Below are 26,727 nucleotides of genomic sequence, written 5' to 3'. Positions count from 1 at the left end.
AGGTCGGGCATTTTTCTACGGTTTACGTTAAGTGATCGTTACCTTATAAATAAAACCCTTAATCTATGTTAAGATATTTCGCAGGTTGTGTTAGACGACCATGGCTAACATGGGGCAGCCAAGTCAAAATTTTATTTATTTATTTATTCTTTTTTGCATCTCATAATTACTTGATGTATTGTTAACATTCGAACCCAAGGGAGTTAATTCTTTCGTTTCAGAATCTTGTTCTTCTCTTTTTTTCTCTATTAGTTAAAATTTCTAGGAAATTTCTCACGTCTTCTTCAGAAACATATGGTTTTTAGGAACAGATTTTCCAGGCATCATTGTGGTCGCAAAATAATCAGGCGTAAATACAAATTTTTTCTATATTGGTCCTCTCATTCAAGAGTGCTAAAATACGATATCAAAGTATTTTTTCTATCTTGTTAACATAGTTACGATCAAACTTCATGAAATCATTATCTTATAATTCCTTTTATGTCTCTTACATTACGGCAATACGTGTAAGGAATGTCATCACCTTCCCTGTTTTTTCATTCATCCTTTATAATGAAAGTGTTGAAATTTTTATAAACAAAATCTACCAAAGTGAGACCTGGATTTCTTTGTTTGACGCCAAGTTTGAATACCTTGGCTGAGCCTAATCCGAGGTCACGTCGATGACTTTTCATGTTGTAACGTCAGGTTGTTGTATAACGATCATCTGAGAGTCATTAAGGGCACGTGCTATTCTCAAGAGATGAGTGAAAATGTATAAAAATTAGGATAGCATCCCTTCTTCCTTGAAGCGATGGTGCCTGAGCTCACATCTTGGCTCTCCATGCTACCAAAGTTAAAAGTCCTCTACTGCGTATGTGAATGATGCTTCGGGAAATATTTGAGATGGAATGTTGAATATTTAGTTTGATTTTTCTATCCAAGGCCTTTCTCCCTTAAAAGATAACTGTTTCTTCCTTCATGGTTAAAACACAAACACCCCTCTCCCCCCAATTCTTCTTTCTATTTTTATTCGGGAGATCTGTCCAATTAATCTTTGTGCTCAGAGAGAAAATATGATTCTTTATGTCTTGTTGAAGCGCCTGAATATTTCTTCGCAGAGGTTGTGCATGAAGGAACTAAGCTGCAACTCCACCAAGTCAGCAGGACCCACATGGGGGCGTACCTTTGCATAGCCTCCAACGGCGTCCCTCCCTCCGTCAGTAAGAGAATCACCCTTCATGTTGAATGTAAGTTGCCCGGACCCGTTTTATTGGCCCTTTCAGATGGTTCTTTGACCCCAAAGAGTGTTGGTGCCGTCAGTACATTACTAAAGCTTGTTTGCAGCGCTCCTTTCGGCCCATAGCTGCGCCCAGTTTTTAACCTTTTGCTTAAACTTCGTTCCCACTTCCTATCTTCAGTCTCGCTATCCAACTTTTCTGTCTATTGCTTCTTAGTGCAACTGCGGCTTTTTCTCCCAAATCCATCTTTAGATCTAAGTACTTTATCTCCTTCATTTTTTGGATTTCTTTGCCTTGCTGTCTAACCACTCCAACTCCCCCTTTTCAATGTCTTATGCACTTGGTGGCCGTAAGTTCCGCATTGCTTGCCTTGATAGACTAAATTCATAAAATCAAAAAGTTCCTTGACATTTCGATTCGAAACATCTACAGTGACTCATATCTCAGAACCAGATTCTTTAGTGGCTTTGTAATGTAATTATTTTACTTTTCTTTCATTCTGTTCTTATTTTCTTTATATTAATATTTGAATACATCGTCTTTAAATTTTGTTATGAACGTTCAATGATTAATATTTTGATATTTCACCTTTTTTTGTCCCTTCTTTTAAAATAAGTGCTCAGTGAATATCACTTCTATTTGTTTTGCAATACAGCTTCCATAGAATTATTGTGAAAACTGAAAAAAGAAATTAAACTAATCTTGATAAAACCTTTTACTCATTTTTCTATGATACTGACATGGACTTTTCACTAAATTTTCTTACTAAGCTTTTGAAGCATTGCTTACTATACTTTTTGTGTTTAAAAAATGAAAAAGACTATTCATAGTGATAAAAATGGCAATGGTATTTGATCAGATCAAACGAACAGTAGCAAAGGCCTTTTATTCAATTTCATAATCATGTTTTAAATCGCTCGCTTCTTACAGTTTCTCCTCAGATTCACGTCCCTAATCAGCTGGTGGGAGTCCCAACAGGAGATAATGTCACCATTGAATGTTTTGTCGAAGCTTACCCAAGGGTAGGTATCAAGGTTATCTTCGAATAATTTCGTCTTCGTTCTTTTATATCCACGGGATGACAAGAATTGCGACAGTCTTTCTCTCTCAGTGTTTTTCTTTTCAGGAATTCTAAACCATGCATTTTTACGTTTTATAAGATGTTAATCTGTAATCTAGAATAAATGGTTTCTTAAAATTTTTGCTTTATGACTTCGCCACGAAACAAAAAGCTTCGTGTTTTAACTTTATATTTCTGAAATTTTACCGTAATGTAAGTCAAGATGATTTTTTACTAATTGGGTTTTATTTGTCGTGACTTTTCCCTAAGAAACAAAATAAGGTTTTTTGTATACTTTCTCACTTTTTTTCTCATTTAATCTTGAGCTTTTTTATCATCTTCTTTTCTTTCCTTCCTGTAAGTTTAACGCGAGTAAAATACAGTAGCAACTTATGTCGTTGAAATCAGCCATCTTAGATTTGATATTCTTTCTCAGAAACTTATAATTTATTGTGTTTTTAATTCTTATATGTTCTATACCTTATGAGGTCGACGTAAACAAACGAATTCTTTATATTTGTCAGATTATGAAATCTCACCACTTTCTTCATCAATTATAATCACAAGATAACGTGTTGTATCGCCTTAAGCTGTGGAAAGTGACTTCTATAATATTTCCATATTGGAACGAGTGGATTTTTTCATCCCATTCAATCTCAGTGCTTTGTTGTTCATCAAGATGTAATTTGCAAAGAGATTCCATATCACTGAAATCCTTCAAGATTTCCGAATCCTTAGTGCGAATATAGCGAACATATTTTTCCTTCTCTGCGTCGATACTTAAAGAACACTCGTTACGTCTCTCTCTCTCTCTCTCTCTCTCTCTCTCTCTCTCTCTCTCTCTCTCTCTCTCTCTCTCTCTCTCAACAATTTCACTACGGAAATATAAGTGTTAATTGCCCAGAATCACCTCACCTTCTAGCCATTATGAATACTTCTTCTAGGAACTAAATTTTTGGAAAATTCTGGCTTCACTGGTGAACCAAATCAAAACCTCAAACTCAGGAAAATAATCTATTGGTATACAATAGAGATGCTACAGAAAACAGTCCAAGAGATCTCGCCAACTAAAATAAAGAGGAAAATGAAGGTCGTGAAAAGTAATAAGAAAATTTTGAAAATTCAGGGGAAAAGGTAATGAAAAGAAAGTAGGTCACGGTCAGTAAAGGAACGAGAGAGAAAAGGGTCTAGGTCATGATATACATAGAGGAAAATCATAGTACAAAGAGTCATAATTATGGGACAAGAAATAAAAGAGATGAGGTCATTTAAAGGCAAAACAGAGAAAAGTAATGACGTCATTTAGGGCACGAGAGAGAGAGACTAAGTATAAAAATATCATTAAGGGCACGAGAGAGAGAGATTAAGTATAAAAATATCATTAAGGGCACGAGAGATTGAATATCAAGGCTTTTAAACTCACGAGTGAGAGAAAGGTCAATGTCTCAAAGGCCCAAACGAAAAAGGACCAAGGTAATTAAAGGCAAGAGAGAAAAAGGGTACTTGTCATTAAGGGCACGAGAATGAAGGGTCATTGTCATTAAGAGCACAAAAGAAAAAATGTCAAATTCACTGAGGACACGGAAAAATTAAAGGCTTGGGAGAGTAAATGCTTAGGGTCATTAAGGGCTTGAGAGTCGATAGGGTCAAGACCATCAAGGGCACGAGAAATAAAAGAGTTAAGGTCTTAAGGGTAAGAAAGAATAATGAGTTAGTGTCATTTAGAGCATGAGAGAGAGAGAGAGAGAGAGAGAGAGAGAGAGAATTTCAAGGTTTTGAGATCATAAGAGAAACTCAAAAGATCATTAAGGGCAAGAGATAAAAGGTTAAAGGTCATGTCATTAAGGGCAAGAGATAGAAGACTGAAGGCCATAAAGGGCACCAGCGAGAAAGAAAGAGCTCTTAAAGAAACAACAAAGAAAGTTTATTGATTAAGAGCGCGGGAGAACAATAAAGAGGTCAATAAAACCACCGCAATGAAAGGTCAAATTATTTAAGACCACAAGAGAAAACGGGGTAGGGACTCTAAGGGCACGAGAAATTATGCCCAGGTCAATAAGAGTAAACATCAGAGTTGCAAAGACAACGAGGAACTCGGCATATAGAACAGAATATAACAGAATATACAATTTAGGCCAAAGGCCAAACACTGGGACCTATGAGGTCATTCAGCGCTGAAAGGGAAATTGACAATAAGAAAGTTTGAAAGGTGCAACAGGAGAAAAACCTGGCAATTGGGCTATGAATCAATTGTTAGGAGAGGGTGGAAAGTCAGATGGAAGAAAGAGAATATGAACGGAGGTACAGTAAAAAGGAATGAAAGATGTTGCAGTTAAGGGGCTGAAAGGACGCTGCAAGGACCCTTAAATAAAGCCTACAGTGCATCGGGGAACGCGGCGTATAGATCAGGTTAATTGAAATGGATAAGAAATGGGCCAAATCTGTAACGAAACAGAAGAACAAAGACGACAGCTGAAATCTTAATCCTAACGGCATTCCATTATCGGTTAATAAGAAATTAGTGATGACCCAGAGTTTTTCTGAAGGACAATCCCTTCGTCAGCTCTGCTGTCAAAGATGTTGATCAAAAAGAAGTGACAGCAAAGAGAAAATTACATTTGACTGTAACGAGATTTGTTTCGAAACGTATTGGATCAGTAGCTGAATCAGTTAGCATTCATATAATTGACGCCTATCATGATATTAAAGATAGCAAACACCCACAGGAAACCGGTAAAAAGGCTATTAAGTTATAAAGCAAGATTTTACGTGAAAGAACAACGCAAATCTACTGCTCTCTCTTCATACATACACAGACACACCCACACACACACACACAACACAGACACACACACATGTAAACTTACTATTCAGCTATCATGGTAGAGATGGCTTTAAGAACCTTAATTCGAAAGGAATGTGTAGGGCAGAATCAATATGAACTTATATCTCTCTTGGCTGCCGAGTGGTTGAGGTCAAATGTCTACGGTTGTTTCTAAACAAAAGGCCCAGGTTCGAATCCTTGCTGGGGACGAGGCGCTTTGGTTTGTAAGTTATTCCCTAGGTACGGAGAAGTGGACATACATACACACACACAGATATATATATATATATATATATATATATATATATATATATATATATATATATATATATATATATATATATATATATATATATATATATATATATATATATATATATATATATATATATATATATATATGAGCAATAGGGAGAGTCAGAAAACAAATGATAAATAAAAAAATAATAAAAGAACACCTCGTAATGGCTAGTTACTTTCTTAACTTGAAGAAATCAAGCAATTATGACCAATTTCCAGCTTGTGGGTCACGACCCTCATTGAGAAGATGGCAGTTAATTCAAATTTTTTTTTTTTTTTTGGTGGGGTAGAGGGACAGAGGCCACAAAACCTAAATTCTAAATATATCTGCATATTCACGGTAATCATTTCATTCACAATTGATCTTCTGAATCCCTTTTCCAGTTTATCCCTGATCCCTTTTTCCAACTGAACAGCAGCACCAATATGCATTAAACGTTCTTCACTGTCGAACTTCTCAGTTCCAGCGGTCCTTTATTCCTCACACCGTAGGACTGTGGAACAGTCTCCCTAAGGATGGCGTGCATTGAAACTTCAGAAGTTCAAGGGAGGATGCAATGCATTACTACCCCAATACAATTCAACTTGTATTCTAATATTTTACTTGCGTTGCTATTTATTTATTAATTTGTTAATTTATCTGTTTTTCTAATAACTGATCTCCTCATTTTGTATTTTCCATTACCTTCTGTTACTGAAATTTCAAATCAATGGCCCCTGAGGGCTTGTTCGATATGAATAGGGTTCATCTTCTGAATAATAATAATAATAATAATAATAATAATAATAATAATAATAATAATAATAATAATAATAATAATAATCAAAGAATATTCAGGCAAAACGTAATGATGTGATGTTTAGTCAATTTATTCTGTAATTCTTTTTACTGTGAGTGTATCACAGGACCTTGACTTCAGAAAGGTAGAGAACCAGTGACTGAGCTGGAAGGTGACTGACATGTCTTTTGATAACGGAGCTCATGAATAAATAGAATTAACGTCACGACAACCAAATATACTCTTGCCTTAGGGTGGACAGAGTGCTACAGTTCTTTCGAATAGTTACAGTAAAAAACATAACCCATTTTCCCTTCACTTGCCTGTATCTTAGAAACTTCTACTTAATTTTTGGTCCGTTTTACTTTTGCAGATCCTAAGCTCTTTTTAGTCATCTGTTGTGTGATTAGCTTTACTTGTTCTGTGAAATTCCGCTGTAATTTTTAGTTTTTAACTGTTCACTTATTCTATCTTTCCTTTGTATTCTGTTATAAGAAACTAATTTGCAATTTTTAGTTATTCTAATCTTCACTGGTTTCAAACATTCTTCATTACTCTCTGGTTGTTCTTGTGTTATTCACTTTAAGCCACTCTGATGTCTTTTTGTCTATTTTAATGATTTCTCAGCTTTTGCAAATTTTTTAGTCTGTTTATTGTTTTTCCCCTCATTTGTGCAATCAGCTCTACTTCTCTGTGTCTCAGAAACCCCAATGAATGCATGGTTATCCAGGCTTCTACAGATTCCAGACTCTCTTCCCTATTCGTCTCACAAGCTTTAACCGCAACTAACTTTTGAGAACACTGTTTTTTAGTTTTCTGTAAAAGAAAACTATTGAGATGGCTATTTATCTGTCCTTCCGCACTTTTGCTGTCAGCCCTCAAATCTTAAAAACTACTGAGGCTAGAGGGCTGTAAATTGGTATGTTGCTCATCCACCCTCCAATCATCAAACATACCAAATGGCAGCCCTCCAGCCTCAGTAATTTTTATTTTATTTAAGGTTAACGTTAGCCATGATCGTGCGCCTGGCACCGCTATAGGTGGCAACAACAAAGGCCACCACCGGGAAGTGGCCGAAAGTTTCATGGGCCGCGGCTGAGAATTTCATGGGCCGTGACTGAGCGTTTCATACAGCATTATACGCCGTACAGAAAACTTGATTGCTCCGAAGTTTTACTTGTTTACTTCTCAGAACAATATTTTTGTTACCTCTCAGAACACCATTTTCTTTTTTTTACTTCTCAGGCCATCAGCTACTGGGTCAAAGCCAACATGATGATCCTGAATTCGGACAAGTATTACTACGAGGCGGTGGAGACCCTCTACAAGATCCACATGAAGCTCACCATCTTCAACTTCTCCCGGAACGACAACACCACCTACAAGTGCGTCGCCAAGAACTCCCTCGGGGAGACCGAAGGAGATATCAAATTAAATGGTAAGTAGACACCGGGAGGAAACGCCCCGCCCCTCACCTTCCTCATGAATTTTATACACAGACACCGAGAGAGAGAAAGAGAGAGAGAGAGAGAGAGAGAGAGAGAGAGAGAGTATTCAGAATGTGAGAGCTTTGTCAACTGATAAATACTAGGAAACCGTAAATAAGACCAAAGAATAGATAATCATGAACTGAGAGAGAGAGAGAGAGAGAGAGAGAGAGAGAGAGAGAGAGAGAGAGAGAGAGAGAGAGAGAATCATGTTGTAACAGTTTGTTAACTGGTACACCCTAGAATCAGTAAATATTAGGAAGAAGAATAGTTGAACATATATATATATATATATATATATATATATATATATATATATATATATAGAGAGAGAGAGAGAGAGAGAGAGAGAGAGAGAGAGAGAGAGAGAGAGAGAGTTTAAGCCACTCAAGAAGAAAAGTAGAGAGATTATCGGATTGTAACAGTTTTGTTAATTTTCAGATAACTGGAAACAAAGTATCACTGTAAAGATTGTATAAAATTAGACAAATAAACAGAGAGAGAGAGAGAGAATTGTATTTATTTTGGACTTTGAAAGGTTTTCTCGCTTAATAACTCGAAACCTGAAGAACTTGGAGTAATGGAAATTAAATCAGTACTTGCGAAGACAGACGGACAGCCTGGGTAGTATGAAGTCTGTGAGTAAAGGTTTTGTTGATGGATAGAAAAATACAAGAAAGAAATTAGTGATTACAGTCACACGGACAGTGTTGTAGGTAATTCGTTTGTAAAAGTTCTACCGACTGAAAGAAAACAGGAATCCAAGAAGTAAGAGGAGAGGAGATATATAAATAAATAATTAGAGAGAGAGAGAGAGAGAGAGAGAGAGAGAGAGAGAGAGAGAGAGAGAGAGAGAGAGAGATGTGGTGGATTCACTCAGGCAGAGAGAGAGAGAGAGATGTGGTGCATAGGTAAACACTCAGGCAGAGAGAGAGAGAGAGAGAGAGAGAGAGAGAGAGAGAGAGAGAGAGAGAATCATATTGTAACAGACTGTTACCTAATACACACTATAAATCGATAAATATTAAGGAGAAAGAATAGACGAACATGTAGAGAGAGAGAGAGAGAGAGAGAGAGAGAGAGAGAGAGAGAGAGAGAGAGAGATGTGGGTTAGCGAGACTGTTTATAAGTTTATAATAGATCCTAAGCAGTTCATTAATGGGGAATATGTAACGAAGGTTTGCAGTCGAAAGCCATAGTTATTCCTTTGGGGGTGCACAAGAGGATGTTTAAAAAACAAACGTTCACATAGACATCTAACTTTCTTCGCCAACTCAACAATCTAATGGTTTCTTATCAACTACATTTTCTCCTAGATTCTTGTTGCCATCTAGATATGAGAATAAAGTGGTTATTATTATTATTATTATTATTATTATTATTATTATTATTTATTATTATTATTATTACATTACATTTACATATACACACACATACACACACACACACATATATATACACATATATATATATATATATATATATATATATATATATATACATACACAGTATGTATATGCGTCTGTGTGTTTTAGCGAAGCCAGGAACCTCCGGTAGGCCTTAAAAAGACATTCTCGGTTATTATTGTTGTTGGTACAAACCAACATGTAATCCTAGCAGAGATGACTAGAAGTGAACATTTCATGTAAACGAATTTAGTGAAGAATTTTACATGTAAACAAAAAAATGAGCCGCAAATTGTGAAGTAAACAACGAAAGGCATAGCATGCATCTCCTGCTCGACTGTCTACGAGCAATCTTGACTTCAATTTGTGACTGGCGATATAATCCGTTAGTGTCCGAAAGACAAGTTATAAATGAAATATTCCCTAACTCTCATATACAGGAATATAAAACTCATGCCAAAGGCCAGGAGCTGAGACCTATGAGGTCATTCAGCGCTGAAAGGGAAATTGAGAGGAAAGGAGGCTGTAAAGGTGTAACAGGAGGAAAACCTCGCGGTTGCGCAATGAAGCAACATTTAGGAGATGGTGGAAAGTAAGTTGGAAGAAAGATAATATAGATGGAGATACAATAAAAGGAATGAAAGGGGTTGCAGCTAGGGGCCGAGGGGACGCTGAATGGAACCTTAAGTATTGCCTACAGTGCACCACCGCGTGACGTGCATTGATGGCGCTACCCCCCTACAGGGCCTAACTCTCATGATGTCTGCTTAACAACAGTAATTTGGCGCCTTTCTAACTGCTAAATATTATATGAATCAGAAACAATGATGTAATTAAATTAACTTCACGATGACATAAACCGGCCAACTTCCAGATTAATTTGTTGACCGCTAATATAGTTAACAGTCAGCGAAGGAGCACAGTGTTTTCTTTCCATCTAAGTTACTTTCATAGTTTTTTACTATTTCTTTTTTTAAACCGTACTGGAGGCTTTTTTTTTTTAATTAGTTCTTAGTTTTATGAGGATCTCAAAAATGGAGTCAAATGAACAAAACAAATATAATAATAATAATAATAATAATAATAATAATAATAATAATAATAATAATAATAATAATAATTATTATTATTATTATTATTATTATTATTATTATTATTATTATTATTATATTCTTGATCGGTGAATCCGTAAGTAGACACATGATGTGAGGGGAATATGCAAGCATATTCTAAGGTTCCTTCAATCAAGCATTAGTTGTTATCATTAAAGCAGATTGAGGAGAGAAGAACTGTGTTGCGTTTCTGATTGATAACAGCATTCTTGATTAACAAATTAATATTGTAGTTACTTGGATTTATGTTATGACGAAGCCACTTTTAGAATTTCATTCTCGACAAAGTTTTCGCATTCTATAACATTCACCTTTTCGAAGTGCATGGGACACTCTACCAGTGAAGTTTAACCACCCCGAATGTCTTTCCCTCCCTTTTAGAGGAACATGTGTCTCAAAAATAATGAAATACTTGCCCAGACAGCTTTCGTGCAGAGAAAATTGCATTAACTAAATCAAATCAAATAAGCTCTACCGATCGAAGCTGACTGTGCAATGATGAGATTGGGAAGTGCGAAAACAAACAAGCAAATATCAATTTTGATTCCTGTTAGAGAAAACATTCCGATAAGTTAATTAAGCGTGAATATATAAGGTACTTACTGTAATTTGAAAAAAATGTATAAACAATACAATCAAATGGCAGTTTTAACCTATAAAGGATTCCATCACGAAATGGACACACAAGAAATAGCCATAAAAGAAATCTACACGAAAAAGTAGAAAAACCTGTTTCGCATCAAGATAAAAAAAATATCACAAATCCTGAAGAGAGAGAGAGAGAGAGAGAGAGAGAGAGAGAGAGAGAGAGAGAGAGAGAGAGAGAGAGAGAGAGACTAAGGATCACATTGTATTTTCCATAATCATCACGACGTGAAATTTAACAAGAGGCGGATTTTCCTTAACGATGAATGCATATCTGGACATCATAAGGACATCAGAGGCGACGGAGAGAAAAACTCAAACAGCAGGAATTTAATTAGCGTTTGTTGACATATCCTTCATCATGATTCCTTCTCTTTCCGTTATTTTTTTTCCCCTCTTCTTCGTCATACTGACGATTTACTCCTCTCTTTCTTTCTTTTTTTTTTCGTTTTGGTGACTCAGATAAAGTTCTGAAGTCAAATCTTTAAAAAGGGAGGAATGAGGAAATAGGGAAAATATTGTGGAATCTTTTCTTCCCGTCATTCAGCGAGAATTTCTTTCTCTGTCTTCGCCCTTTCATGTGCGGGAAGAAAGAGTGGTAGAATGCGCAGATGAGAATAGTACAGGTTGTTTAGAACGGTTCTGTCACTCGATTCGTATCCAAATAAAGATGGATAGAACGGGTAAGAGGGCATTTAAAGAATGCCATGGATTCCAGAATGTCCATCCAGAATGTACCGTTAAAAGGCATGAGTTTACATATATATACATAAATATATATATATATATATTATATATATATATATATATATATATATATATATATATATATATATATATATATGTGTGTGTGTGTGTGTGTGTGTGTGTGTGTGTGTAAATAAAATAAAAAGGCAATGACACGAAGGAAAGAGATACGACGAACGGAGTGGTGCTAGGCCTTTCGACTCACTGTCCTTTACTTAGCACCACTCCGTCGTTTCTCTTTCCTTCGTGGCATTGCCTTTATTTATATATTTATCACGTTCCATATTTTCGTGATTCAGTTATACATACATACATTTTATATATACATTTATATATATATATATATATATATATATATATATATATAAAAATATATATATATATATATATATATATATATATATATATATATTATATATATCATATATATCATATATATAAGCTAAGTATACCTTAGTTTAACCAGACCACTGAGCTGATTAACAGCTCTCCTAGGGCTGGCCCGAAGGATTAGACTTATTTCACGTGGCTAAGAACCAATTGGTCACCTAGCAAGGGGACCTACAGCTTATTGTGGAATCCGAACCACATTATATAGAGAAATGAATTTCTAGCACCAGAAATAAATTCCTCTAATCCTTCATTGGCCGGCCGGAGACTCGAACTCGGGCCTAGCAGAGTGCTATCCGAGAACTCTACCGACTCGTCCAACGAGGAACTATCGTAAATATATATATATATATATATATATATATATATATATATATATATATATATATATATATATATATATATATATATATATATATATATATATGTGTGCATGTGTGTGTGCGCTTCTGTTACTTTTTGCAATAAGAATGTAGTGTATGAGGTCGTAATTATCTCTACGTCATGCGCTATTTAATCATTTTCAAAACGCTTTTATCTACAACCCACAGGAGTGAACGTCTGATTGCCGTTTCCATCTGATAAAGAGGTTCATCATCATTTAGCGCGTACATTCTCTCAAAAGGGTTCCAAACCCATAACCTGAGGGTTACTATTCCTGGTACACAGTACATTAGCGTCACAACCACTGACAGTTATTAGGGGAATAGTGTCCAGGTAGTAGCACTTACTACCACTCTGATAACAAACAATTACAAGTATATATGAGCGAGTCAAGTGCAGAGAGAGAGATTAATGGCATTATCTTAATATAAAAGATGCACATAGAGAAATGTATTCTGAAGGGGACATGGTAGTGTGCTGATGAAAGCGTCATTTTGCATATGAAGGATAAATGAAGAGTAGAACTGAATTGTGCAAGAGCAGAATGGTGAGGATGGCATTTAGAAGATGGAAAATTGCAAGTAAGATGCAAGGATATTGTGGGATACTGTGCGTGTGTGTGTGTGTGTGTGTGCGTTTGTAAAGCTAGGTAACACTACTGTCATCGTGTTTATGGATAGCCTTATCCTGTGTCGGGGATGTAGTCTTTATCTTACAACTCGTAAAGCAAAAAAAAAAAAAACCAAAATGTCCCATAGGTAGTTATCCTATCTGAGCATCTTTGAAGATGGTCCTTTGAAATCTCTGGCATATCCAAAGTTCTTCACAAGATTTAACACAATCCCTTTTAGCACAAATACTTTCTTATACTTTCACACAGTTTGTGTCAATTAATTCCAAAACATATCTTAATTCTCTATTCCTACTGCAAGGAGAAGATGTCCCTCGCCCCAACCCATTCCTTTTCTTTTATCAGCAAATTCGCTCATTTCATACGCAGGTCAACTTTCTGTCCTTCAGATTCGATTAGATACACCTCCGTCTAGATGTATCTGGTGTGATACTGTCAGTGCAAATCTTGATAGCATCTGTTCAAGAGATCGGCGATATTTGATATGTGTGTGTGTGTGTGCTTGTGTGTATGAACATATCGGTAAGTGGTGTCTGCAACGGAATGTGAGACTGAACTCACTATCATTATCATCATTTCCAAAGAATACAGGAACAGGAAGGCAGATTTTAGGCCAAAGCCCAAGCGCTGGGACCTACGAGGTCATTCAGCGATGAAAGGGAAATTGACAGTAAGAAGGTTGAAAAGGTGTAACGTGAGGAAAACCTCGCAGTTTCACTATGAAACAATTGTTAAACAGGTTGGGAAGTAACGCCTACAGTGCACAGTAAGAGGTGCACTGACGGCATCTCCCCCTACGGGAGATTCAAGCCTTATATTTTACAAAATCGCTAAAATACTTTTATTCAATGACTGTCAGTCACAACTCATTATCCTGACAATATCGTGAGGCGATTTCTTTTTCCCCAGCAAAGGTATTTACGATGCAGAAAAGCATCATAATTATTCAACAAGGAATTTCCGTCACCGCCTTCAGGCCCTTTGCCGCTGGAATAAATGAATTCCACTCCATTTGCTGAACGTTAATGTTTACATCTTGACGTTATACTGCCCAGTACCAGAGGTCATTAGTCCCTTTTACTCTCAAAACTATTAATACTCTCAATTTCACTATATATATATATATATATATATATATATATATATATATATATATATATATATATATATATATATATATATATATATATATATATATATATATATATATATATATATATATATATATATATATATATATATATATATATATATATATATATATATATATATATATATATATACACATTGCTGGCCGTGTGGGTTAATGCGTCCACTGTAGTCCTGAGTTTTTGTCCTTCGCTGGTTCGAGCCCACGGGACGACGAACTTATTATCAACTAAAAAATTCCCCTTCGGTAATATATATGAAAATATATTATTTCCGAGGTAGAGCGAATTGGATATTAAAGGGTTTGTAGCTTACTGATTGTATATGAATCACGGTGATGTGATAAAAAGTCATATATGTATATATATGTATATATATATATATATATGTATATATATATATATATATATATATGTATATATATATATATATGTATATATATATATATATATATATATATATATATATATATATATATATATATATATATATATATATATATATATGTGAGTGTGTGTGTGTGTATCAGTCATTCATTATAATTTCCATTCTAGTTTCAGCTCATCGCACCCAGTCTTTCTTAAATAAGATTTTTGAAGATGTCCTGGCTTTAATTCTTATAGCTGTCTTGTTTTCAGTATCTTGAGATAATTCAACGTATTGAAAACAAGACAATTCAGCTTTCTGATAACTTCCCCGGTAACTATAGCAAGATGATCTTCATCTAACTGTGCCAGCAAGTGTCAGGTATCTATGATCAGTGGGTGCAATAAAGACAGTGTACTGAAGCATTTTTTCCCATGACATTCTTTATCAATTCCAGAGATCTACATGTCCCCGAAGGCAAAGGAGATAAGAAGTGAAAATTCCAAAACTGAAGGTGAGTTTACTTGGCTCTTACAAGTTGACGCGGTTTTCCTCAAGTCACCTGTTAGGTGAATGTGGCTTCTAGGTTATCTTCATGTGTTGTCCCTAAGGTTTAATGGCCATTGTGTTAATACTGGAATATAACGAGACAGGTAAATATGCAGGGAGAGAGAGAGCGACAGATTTAAGTACCTAGGTAATCGTGCGCGCTCTGATCACTTAAAATGGTTAACAAAGCTTCGAAGAATATCTTGATCTTCATTAGCACATTTTAACTGAAAAGCATTTAGTAATTTATTTTCCTTTTTGAAAGAAATAGAAAGTTTGCAGTTAACAAAAAAATTAGGAAGGCCCTTTAACAGTAAACGTACGTAATATAAATATTAGTCGTTAAAACTCCTTTTGATATGAGGTACTGTTTATTACCGTCTACTTTAAAAACCTGCCATCCCGTTGACAGACGAAACTCAAGCCCCCGTGGAAACTGAAACGGAGGAACAACGTCAAGTGGCACTCGAACCTCCGAAGGGAGACCAACTCTACGACAACTCGCCTTCTGTGCTACAAACGCCAAAGCCTACGAAACGGGGTAAGAAGAAGGCAGACAAACGCTTGTTTATTCTAAAATTCTAAGACACGAGAGAGAGAGAGAGAGAGAGAGAGAGAGAGAGAGAGAGAGAGAGAGAGAGAGAGAGAGAGACGACGACGACCCATTCTAAAGAATCATTCTAAAATTCTAAGACACGAGAGAGAGAGAGAGAGAGAGAGAGAGAGAGAGAGAGAGAAACGACGACGACTCATTCTAAAATTCTAAGACACGAGAGAGAGAGAGAGAGAGAGTTTTAAAATTGTAAGATACGAGAGAGAGAGAGAGAGAGAGAGAGAGAGAGAGAGAGAACGAAACGACGACGACTCATTCTAAAATTCTAAGACACGAGAGAGAGAGAGAGAGAGAGAGAGAGAGAGAGAAAGAAACGACGACGACTCATTCTAAAATTCTAAGACACGACAGAGAGAGAGAGAGAGAGAGAGAGAGAGAGAGAGAGAGAGAGAGAGAGAAACGACGACGACTCATTCTAAAATTCTAAGACACGAGAGAGAGAGAGAGAGAGAAACAACTACTCGTTTTAAAATTCTAAGACACGAGAGAGAGAGAGAGAGAGAGAGAGAGAGAGAGAGAGAGAGAGAGAGAGAGAGAGAAACGACGACGACTCATTCTAAAATTCTAAGACACGAGAGAGAGAGAGAGAGGCAACAACTACTCGTTTTAAAATTGTAAGATACGAGAGAGAGAGAGAGAGAGAGAGAGAGAGAGAGAGAGAGAGAGAGAGAGAGAGAGAGAAAATTTGTTTTGACAGACAAATGTGCTATCATGTTTAAAAATTATTCACCAACGTGAAAATTTGCATTTATTCGTGAGTATTGAATAGACTAATAAAATTAAGCTAATAAATAAACAAGAACACATGAAAAGAAAATGAGACCATAAGGACAAAAGCAAAGCTAGTAAGCAAGCAACTGTATGACGCTATAGTTTTAATTGTGTATTGAAATAAGTGTTTGCAAATACTTAACTCTATCAAGCAAGCAACTCTACAATCCCAATATTTTTATTTTGTTTCAAGTGTTTATATAGTATACATAGTAAGCAGCAGATTGTATAAACACAATATTTAATTGTGCATGTCATAACTAGAGTTTATAGCAAAGTTTTAGTCATCAGGCAATCTTAATGTCCTCGTATTTTTTTTTTTGTTTTTCTTTTGTTTTTATACGCTTTTATTTAGCTTGGTTTTTTGTCTGTTTGTTTGTTTGGGTCAGATCTTGTAACTCAATTTTCGACCTGTTCCCTTCCTCCAATGGACTTGAAATTTTGCATGGTTACTCAATCCCGGTGACAATACAACCTTACATGATCAGTAGGTCAGCAGTGACCTCTAATGACCCAACAGTGACGCCTCCCAGTATCTCCCGATATGTATGAAATTCTTCTGATTTTTCACACCTTCTTTGACTCAATAGAATAAGTTAACAACTCTACAGAATTTTCAAATCTTCTTTGGCTCGACAGGATGCCACGTTCAATTTTTTTTTTTTTTAATTACAATCATCAATCGCTTATAATTTCTGTCAAAACTAAAAAACATACAATAAAAAAAATTTAAACATGCTTTTATTAAAATTCACTAAAAAGTAAAAAACAATTTTTTGAACACACCAGGACTTTCTTACAATTAATCATGTCTACAAAAATAAAAGCGTGGGCGCCAAACATGGAAGGAAATGCTACAAGAAATATATATATTATTTCTTTTCTTGTATCATTTTCTTCCATATTTGGCGCCCACGTTTTTATTTTTTTAGACATGATTAATTGTAAGAAAATCCTGATATCTCTAAAGATTATTTTTACTTTTTAGTGCATTAATAAAGGGTGTTTAAAATTTTTTTATTAAAGTGTTTATATACATATATATATATATATATATATATATATATATATATATATATATATATATATATATATATATATATATATAGCTCTAGTAAACAGCAGCTTATATAAACAGCGTTTATTTTGGGAATTCATAACTAGTGTTTATACGTAAACTTTGTCATCAAGTAATGGGAATACCTTAGTATGTTTATTGTTTTAAATCAAGAATTTATGCACATATGCTTCTCCTTATCAACAGTTATACTACCCATAGATGTCTTGGGTGGGCAAAGGTCTGGATCCAATTCATCTGGTTGCCTGCTGCCAACGATGCTCCTCTACTGGGTACTGCCGCTCGTCGCCTGTTATGCTAGCTTGTCGACATCTGCACTTCCACTTTATTTGAGGCTTTGTTGATGGCTGGGACGATTCTGTCTAGACACCCGACGGTTCCTCTGCGGGACGAGCACGCATACATTCACTACATTCCCCCTGAGCTCCTTTGCTGATGTAAATTAGGCCTAGGAAGAGTTACCGCGAGGACGTGGAAGTGAAACAGTTAAACGAGCTCCAAGATAAGGGTGCTGGGTGCGAGAAATGAAGTTGAAGGTCCTGTATAAAAGAAAGAAGAGGAAGTATCTACATAGTCGTCTATATTGTTAATGTTTACCTCCGCTGCTACATGGTTTCCTGCTTGTAGTACTAAGCGGGTAGTTAGATTTCTCCCTTTTTTTATTTGTTTTTGATCGTCCAAGAGTCTAAATATCCATATTCTTCTTGTTCCTAGTAAATCGCATGCGCGCTCGCTAGTGTAAATGCAGTGTTCCATGGACATGAGTTGAATATATTAGAAAAGAAACGAAGCTGGTTTTTTTTATGCTCTGATAGATAACATTAATTATAGATGTCAACTTTTGAACTTGTTTATCGTCTTCAGCTTTGTGAAAGACTTATCGAAGTGACATTTTGTATTTAATTTAGGATACATATCGTGTCTTCTTAAGATATAAAGTATAATAGAGTGAAAATGCTGAGTCGTTCACTTCATCTGAACAGATATTGGACCAAAATGCTAAAATAAATAACTTGTTTACCAATAGACTCATACTCAAGGTGCCATCTTGGAATTTGAAGTGATATTCATTCAAGTCTAAGTTACAAACTGAACAATTCCTTGAGAGTATGAGGTAGCGGTAGCGTTTCACCAGTGAAACAGACTTCGAGTGTCCTATACCTTTTCTGTGAGAAAACACAACCCTTTTCCTCTCGCGGATTCCTGAGGAACACTGAATCCCTCTCGTGACCCGAGCTGAGGTGCCAATCACGTCGAAACTTTGTGGCTCTTCTGAGGAACAGCGCGCGAGGTGCATTTTGGAGCTTCAAAGACAACTCGGAAATGTTGAAGTGTCTTCTGTGTCAAGTTTTATGCAAAGGTGTTCGGTGACCCCGGTTACACGAACACCCTAACTATATTTAGAACCGCAGTGGAGTCCTAATACTGTAACAGTGCTTCTAGGTATAGTATCAGGATATAACTCCTATGTATTTGTATCTATGCTGTGATTTATAAGCCAATGATGAAAGTTATTTAATTATATAGCATCTATCTCATTCATGAACACCATCCCTTCCCTCTCTCTCTCTCTCTCTCTCTCTCTCTCTCTTTCTCTCCAGTCACTTTATTTAAAACGATTTTCTCTAGCTCTCCCCAGGTACTTCATTTGTCTTGTATCTCTCTCTCTCTCTCTCTCTCTCTCTCTCTCTCTCTCTCTCTCTCTCTCTCTCAGAGAAACATCATCCTGTATGGGTAAAACTCCTACCACCGTTTATTGTATTCTGTAATTTTGTACACATCTCCATTAGGCCTAATATCTCCCCTTTATAACCAGTTACTTATCATACATATCATTACCTTGTCTTCACCATGTCATGTTAATGTCTTCTTGTTCCAAGTTAAGGACAATTAGCCACAGGTTAAAATGCCGGTGTTCCAAATACGTGTGTGAAGGAATTATTCCAGACTAACAACGATAGATTGTTGCCGTAGAGTTGAACTAGATATATATTAGAAAGAATCGTACTATAGTTATTGGACGGGGAAAATGTCTGGAATAAAGATCAGTAACATTTTACTTTTTTTATTGTGTTTTATAGACGTACAGTGCCTAGTTATGATTTCGGAATAAAAATCAGGTAATTCGTAGCAATACAGAAATAAGGTCATTATTTGCCATGAATAGGACGATATATATATTAATCTATGTTTTAAAGCTGTATTTTGGTTTTATACACTTCCAAGATTATTGGAGCATTTTGAAATAATAATGAATTTTTCTCTATTTTATGAATAATTGTAAAATCTTCAAAAAAGCAAAATATCCTCACATAAAAAATTAATATTGTCTCTCACTTAAAACAACGAAATAACAAACCAATCTTTTAATCGAGTTCATCATCTAAATATTCCATGCGTAAAATATTCGTAGGTAATGATAAAATATTATCATATGATCGTCAGGGTTCTGAAAAATTGCTCGTGAGTTACAATATGTATTCTGTCATTTCATTGGAAACTATATTAAAGAAAAATACCCCATTACTTCAGTTACCCAGTGACAAAATGACAAGAAGCGCAAGGTACCATTGGTATATGCTTTTACGAAATTTGGCCCGTGAAACTAATCGATGGTACGCATGCGCTCACATACATTATATGTAGACACATACATACATTAATTATATATGTATATATCATACAAATTGTGTATATATACATATGCATATGTATATTTACATATATATATACATATGTATATATACACATATATGATTACAATCACTTTAACACGTGATTCGTTGATCACACATCACAAAAAGTGAGATGAGAGACTTGGTTGTAGAACCTATGCCAAGCTATTCATTTTTTCACCTGTGGTGATGTGTATTATATATATATAATATAAATATATATACATATATACAGTACATATATAAATTATACATATATACATATACACATATTTACAGTACATACGAATGCATGTGTGTGTATATAAATTATTTATATAATATTATATATATATATATATATATATATATATATATATATATATATATGTATATATAATGTGTGTGTTTGCATGTGCGTGTAAAAATTAATAAGCAATGTACATGTTAAAGGTGCGTCTACATTATATATATATATATATATATATATATATATATATATATATATATATATATATATACTATAATATATATATATATATATATAATATATATATATATATATATATATATATATATATATATATATAATGTGTGTGTGTTTGCATGTGTGTGTAAAAATTAATAAGCAATGTACATGTTAAACGTGCGTCCACGTGATAGCAAAACATGCCATAAACACACGGCAGCAACTTCTGTCATACACATACATATCACAAGCAGGTTGAAACTCAGTCAACGACCATAAGTGGTGAACGATCCTTTGGCCAGCACTGGATAATCTTTTGCCGCACTGGTTAGAATTTCTATTAAGTCTTTAACTTCTATTCAAATTGTTTGTGAGGTCTGTGCGATACGTTACCGACCTGTTTTTTTTTTTTGGCATGTTTTAACTGTACGTGGACCTGCCCAAATATTAACACAAGCGAACTAAATGCCCACAAAGACACATAAAACCTCATCTTCTTTCAAAGACGATGAACTCTATTCATATGGAACCAGCCCACAGGGGCCATCCAAAGAATATGGTGTTCATTCGAAAGAAATTACATTAAGTAATGGGAAATCCAGAAAGGGATCAGTTATTAGAAAAACAGATAAGTTAACAAATATAAACAAAATATACGTAAGCAAAATATTAAAACAAACTGACAAAATACAATACGTGATCTATTTGTTTATAGTTTTCCTCTATAAATTTGAATCAGCTCCTTTCCCTCTCCAAAAGTTCATAAATGCAGTCTTTTACCACCTTCCAGATGATAAAGCTCGAGGCAACGTGAAAACAGAAAAATTAAGAAAATATGGTTTTAGGTATCGGTAAGTCGACACTAGTCTCCTTAGGTACTGTACGTAAAGTTATTTTGAAATGGCTGAGTAAAATACTTCCCATTATATGTAAATTAAATAAAGTATGAAATTATATGTATCGAAACCCTCTTCTTCAGTTTCATTGTCCTCATGTTCTTACCTTTTTCAAAAAAAAAAAAAAAAAAACTGCGGGAAAGAAACTACCACCTACCAGCAAATTGGTATGCTATCACTTTGGCTTAAACTATCCAATAATTAGCGTTTTGCATTCGTAATGAAGATAAAATAAAAAGGCAGTTCGTAGAGAACGATCTTGTAGCAACTGACAAAATATCTGCTTTAGGATAAACTTAAAGTCTTCCACCACTTTCAGCAACTGAATACTTCCAGAAAGAAATTTCAAAGCATTGTGCACTGAAACCATTTCCTACATATAAACAAGAGGCCTAGCAAACAATACTTAGTTTTCTGGCATCATTAGATCAGATATCTTTTTTAGTGCTGTAAATAAGAAAGTTTGGAGTCAAGGACAAAACCGAAAACTGTCAAATATTCAGAATCATGAAGTACAGTACTATCTCTGGAAAGATCATTATGAAGTGGGAACAAGGTACGACATCGGTCAATCAAGTAGTGATTATGTTTTATGTTGAACTTCAGCCTCATGATTATATATATATATATATATATATATATATATATATATATATATATATATATATATATATATATATATATATATATTATATATACATAGTACATATATATATATATATATATATATATATATATATATATATATATATATTGAATATAGAATTTAGGCCAAAGGCCAAGCGCTGGGACCTATAAGGTCATTCAATGTTGAAAGGGACACTCAAAGTAGAAATGTTTGAAAGGCTTAACAGGAGGAAAACTTTGCAGTTGCACTATGGAGCAGTTGTAAGAAGAGGGTGTACAGCAAGATGGAAGCAAGAGAATATGAACGGAGATACAGAATAGGAATGAAAGGGGTTGCGGCTCAGGACCGAAGGGACGCTGCAAAGAACCTTTATACCTACATTACACCGCGTGAGGTGCACTGACGGCGCTATCCCCCTACGGAGTTATTATGAAGTGGGAGCAAGGTGCGAGATCGGCCAAACAATAAAGTCGTGGTTATGCTGAACTTCAGCCTCACGCACCACTGATTGCACTTGTTAAGTCTCCCTGGGTATATGGCGCAGCTAGCAACTCTCTCTCGCAAGAGTAGTATTACAAACTATTACGTCTCAAGTAAAGAAGAAAATTAAAAATGTCCCCGAACATTTTGACACTCAAAATCTGATCACGACAGTGTCTTACAGCTGATGAAGTCAAAGACATCACGTACATCACTTTAAAGAATTCTAGACTAATCTGTTGTCAAGGTGGTAGTAGTAGCAACCGCTGTTGTTTTTATGTTTATTATCATCGGAACTAGTGACAACAATAGCAATGCTTTTGAGGTATTACCACACAAGTTGTGCTTCAGATTAAGTCTTCAGGCAGAATCCTCTGAGAGAGAGAGAGAGAGAGAGAGAGAGAGAGAGAGAGAGAGAGAGAGAGAGAGAGAGAGAGAGAGAATTTGTTCAAGCCCACTATTTATTGCTGCCAATTTCCTGTGTTCTGATCTTCAGCAGTCTTTATTTTCTTAGCTTCTCATACATTCATTTATTTATTTATTAACAACATGGAATTTTTATATTAATTTATTTATCAACTGCATGCAGTTTTAAATACTGTGAGATTTCGTTTTTTGTATATATTAAATCTATGTGGTGGCAGTCAGTAAACACACAATAACATATCTTTTGCCATACATCGTCTCTTCCCTGAAAGGGGGGGAGGCCAGAAGGGTATATCATTAGAGTTTCTCAACAAGTGAGATAGAACAAAGATAAGATAAACGGAGGAACAATAAAACGAATGAAAGGGTAGCACCAGACCCCTACAGGAGTATAACTGGCGAGCTATACCACAGGAGCGATCACGTACCTAGCAAACGTGAAATGATCCTGTAAATACTCCCTGCTTTTTCTTCTTCTTTAAAAAATTACATTCACAGGAATCTTACTGTGTAAATTCACGATCAAAACTCAGAGAAGGGTAAGAACAACAATACGAGACATAACGATATGGCCACATGGACTTTTGGTTTTACAAAATAACACTGATTTCAGAAGCAATTTTGATCTTTCACTGGTATTTTACACGGATTTCCAATAAGAAATCTTCAATATTCCAGTCGAGTTGACATTTCTACCCTCCAAAATATAGTAACATAACTGCTATGCAGATGGAAAATCGCGGAATTTTGACAAAAAGTACTAACAAATAAACGAATTCTTTGGTCTTTCGCTAAACTTTAAACCCAAAGAAAATCATAGTTGTTTTGTTCTTGTGGAAGGGTGTAATTGGAATTTTGGTTTTCCGGTCATTTTCCGGTATGGAGTCAATTCATAACCTCTATTTCGAAATTGTTGATTTTACTCAATGCCAAGTCCGTAGAAGAATGAGAACTATCAAACGATCTAACAACTCCGCACTTCTTATGGAGTTGTACTGATAATGTCAGAATAAAAAGAGGGAATTGCCAATATCCCAAAATCACGGTAGTTTGAAGGCCGGTGATCAAGCAGCGATGTTGCTGTCGTCTGGAAGTTCCAGAGCAGAGTCTTTGTTTTTCTCGAATTAAGAAGTCTGCGGTTCACCCACGTCTGTCTTGAAGGATACACCCCTCACCCATTAGAGCTCCTGGAAACCCATTTTTCACTTTTTCACATTTTGTATTTTGTTTTTATGATATTATCGCCGTTTGGTCATCGACACGAAATATAAACTGAAATTGTTAATTGTGTTTGTCATCCCAAGATGGAAAATTTAGGACCTAATAATAATAATAATAATAATAAACTATTCATTGCTATAATTTGTATAATATACATATCCAAATCTGCTTCTAGGTAATCGTTACTGGATATTTTAGTACTATATCATTTCTTCCAATTTTGTTCTATTTATCTTTCCCTTATACGGGCATTCTACGCTATGCAATCTCACGGCCTTTCGGCTTAGTTCATAAGAATATCGACTTAGCACAGACAAAAAAATAAAGCAATAATGAATAACTCATACTTAGATGTTTCAGGGTTTCACTCGTCTTCGCACACAAATATTGAAATGTACCTCGAGTATTTATTCTTAGGAACCGTTAGAGTTGAAGACTTGAGAAAGAAGGAAAAATAAAAAAAAAGGATGTACAAAAACTCTGTTCCACTCACGTTGTATTATTTGAATTATTTTATGAAGGGGAGGAAGCAAGGGTCATTCTGTCTGCTCATGAAATATGCAAGCGTTCTTTAACATGTCTCGAGAGCTACGCTGAACGTTTTCATAAACAATGGTTGCTGGATGTAAAAAAAAAAAAGTAAAGACCTCTCTCTCTCTCTCTCTCTCTCTCGATATATAGATATCTATATATAAATATATATATATATAGATATCTATATATAAATATATATATATATATATATATATATATATATATCTCTCTCTCTCTCTAGATATATAGATATCTATATATTTATATATAGATATCTATATATTAATATATATATATAATATATATATCTATATATATATATATATATATCTATATATATATATATATATATATATATATATATATATATATATATATATATATATATATATATATATATATATATTCCTACTGTTCTAAAGGTGTAAAATTTAAAGGTTCGCAACAGATTAACGTCTGAAAATGCTGTCAAAATTACAACCATCGCATCAGAATCCAACAAGCCATGGAACTCTCATTTCGCTTGTTGGATCAGGTCTTCAACCGTAGGAATAGGATACAACGGAGCTTTAGTTATCTACTGGTTAAATTTACGAACATCCTGACAAGTGATGGAAAGTTTCGCAGAACATTTAATCTCTTCCTGTAGTGTAGGCCAAAAGAAAACTCTACCTTACCAACTGTCTTACTGACACCCAGGTTACCTCCCACTCAAAAGAATTTTCATTTCTTTGGTTGGGAATGCTTCAATGATCATTTTCTAACTTTCATGATTTTCTGACTTTGGTTGTGGTACCACTACCTTCCTAATGCTTGCTTCAACTTACATCAAATGAGCAATTAAAGTATAATGAATCATTAAGGAAAGGTCAGTCAACTAGTACTTTCTGGAAAAATTGCCATAGCGAGAATTAAGACTAGATATCACTATGATAAATACTTCATACCTAAAGTTCATGTATTTATAGAATCAAAAAAATGTGCTACTCTTCGCACTGAATTAGGATAGCAGACTAAATATTCTGATTACATGTTTAAAAACCTAACTGTTACTAGTACTTAATTCTCATAGAGATGAACTCGCTCACTTAAGCCCTGTCCACAATATCGAGCATGCTCGACGGGCAAACAGTGATACCAGATCCCGTTCCAATACATAGGCAAGGAGGGTGAGTGGCAGGCACGAAGGTGACGTCAGAAGCGAGGAAACTGCTGGCAAACGAGCGGGCAACTGGCTGTGAGCGAGCTTGAAGGCAACACCAGAAACTGTTTCGACTGGTAAAGGTTTCCTCGGAACTGTGTAGGAATCTGTCTCACGTTCTAAGTGTTCTGTGCCTATCAGCATGTCTGGCGGTCCTTCTACACGTGTAAATGAAGGAAAAACTTTCAGTGGTCCAAGCAAGATACAACATTGATAATTGATATGTACCGGCAAAAACCTTGCTTGTGGAACATAAAAAGTGCTGATTATAAGGACCGAAATAAACGTTTAGTAGGCCTTACAGCAATAACAAGGGAAATACAAAAGTAGTATGCATCCGTTACCATTTCGGATATAAAAAAGAAACTAAATACTTTTGCGAAATCAGCACAGGCGTGAAATGCGACAGAAACTCTCGCAAGTCAGGAGCTGCTCTCTCTCTCTCTCTCTCTCTCCAACACGCATTTCAACTTCAGACATACAGGATGTGGTGACGAATTCATAAAGATGGTGAATGAAAGGAAAGGGATATAAAACCTTATAGGCACTGTTCTATTTTCATAATGAGAAATACTTGATAATTTTGCGGTTTTTACATAAAGCAAAGTTTGTTTCAAACGTGCACATATGTACATGAATACAAAGATAAATAAGTATTACATTCAGGGACAATGCTCAACTTGATATATACCAAGGTATATAGACAT

General features: G+C 35.2%; 1 protein-coding gene across 1 annotated transcript in view; it reads left to right on the top strand.

Annotated features, from left to right (window-relative positions):
- The window catches only part of LOC136832693 (lachesin-like), a 323,372-nt gene extending 302,897 nt beyond the window's left edge, over positions 1-20,475 (top strand). Inside the window, exons 4-10 of the mRNA XM_067094101.1 lie at positions 1-2; positions 1,101-1,229; positions 2,151-2,242; positions 7,429-7,621; positions 14,958-15,014; positions 15,462-15,590; positions 17,698-20,475. The exon at positions 1-2 is cut by the window's left edge and continues 160 nt beyond it. Of these exons, the coding sequence (XP_066950202.1) occupies positions 1-2; positions 1,101-1,229; positions 2,151-2,242; positions 7,429-7,621; positions 14,958-15,014; positions 15,462-15,590; positions 17,698-17,855 (760 nt within the window). The 3' untranslated portion in view covers positions 17,856-20,475. The remainder of the gene's footprint in view (positions 3-1,100; positions 1,230-2,150; positions 2,243-7,428; positions 7,622-14,957; positions 15,015-15,461; positions 15,591-17,697) is intronic.
- Positions 20,476-26,727: the final 6,252 nt, after the last annotated feature.

The sequence above is a fragment of the Macrobrachium rosenbergii genome, chromosome 4 (assembly GCF_040412425.1).
Source record: "Macrobrachium rosenbergii isolate ZJJX-2024 chromosome 4, ASM4041242v1, whole genome shotgun sequence".
Lineage (NCBI taxonomy): Eukaryota > Metazoa > Arthropoda > Malacostraca > Decapoda > Palaemonidae > Macrobrachium > Macrobrachium rosenbergii.
The sequence above is the reverse complement of the archived record's forward strand: the minus strand, read 5'-3'. Positions and strand labels throughout refer to the sequence as shown.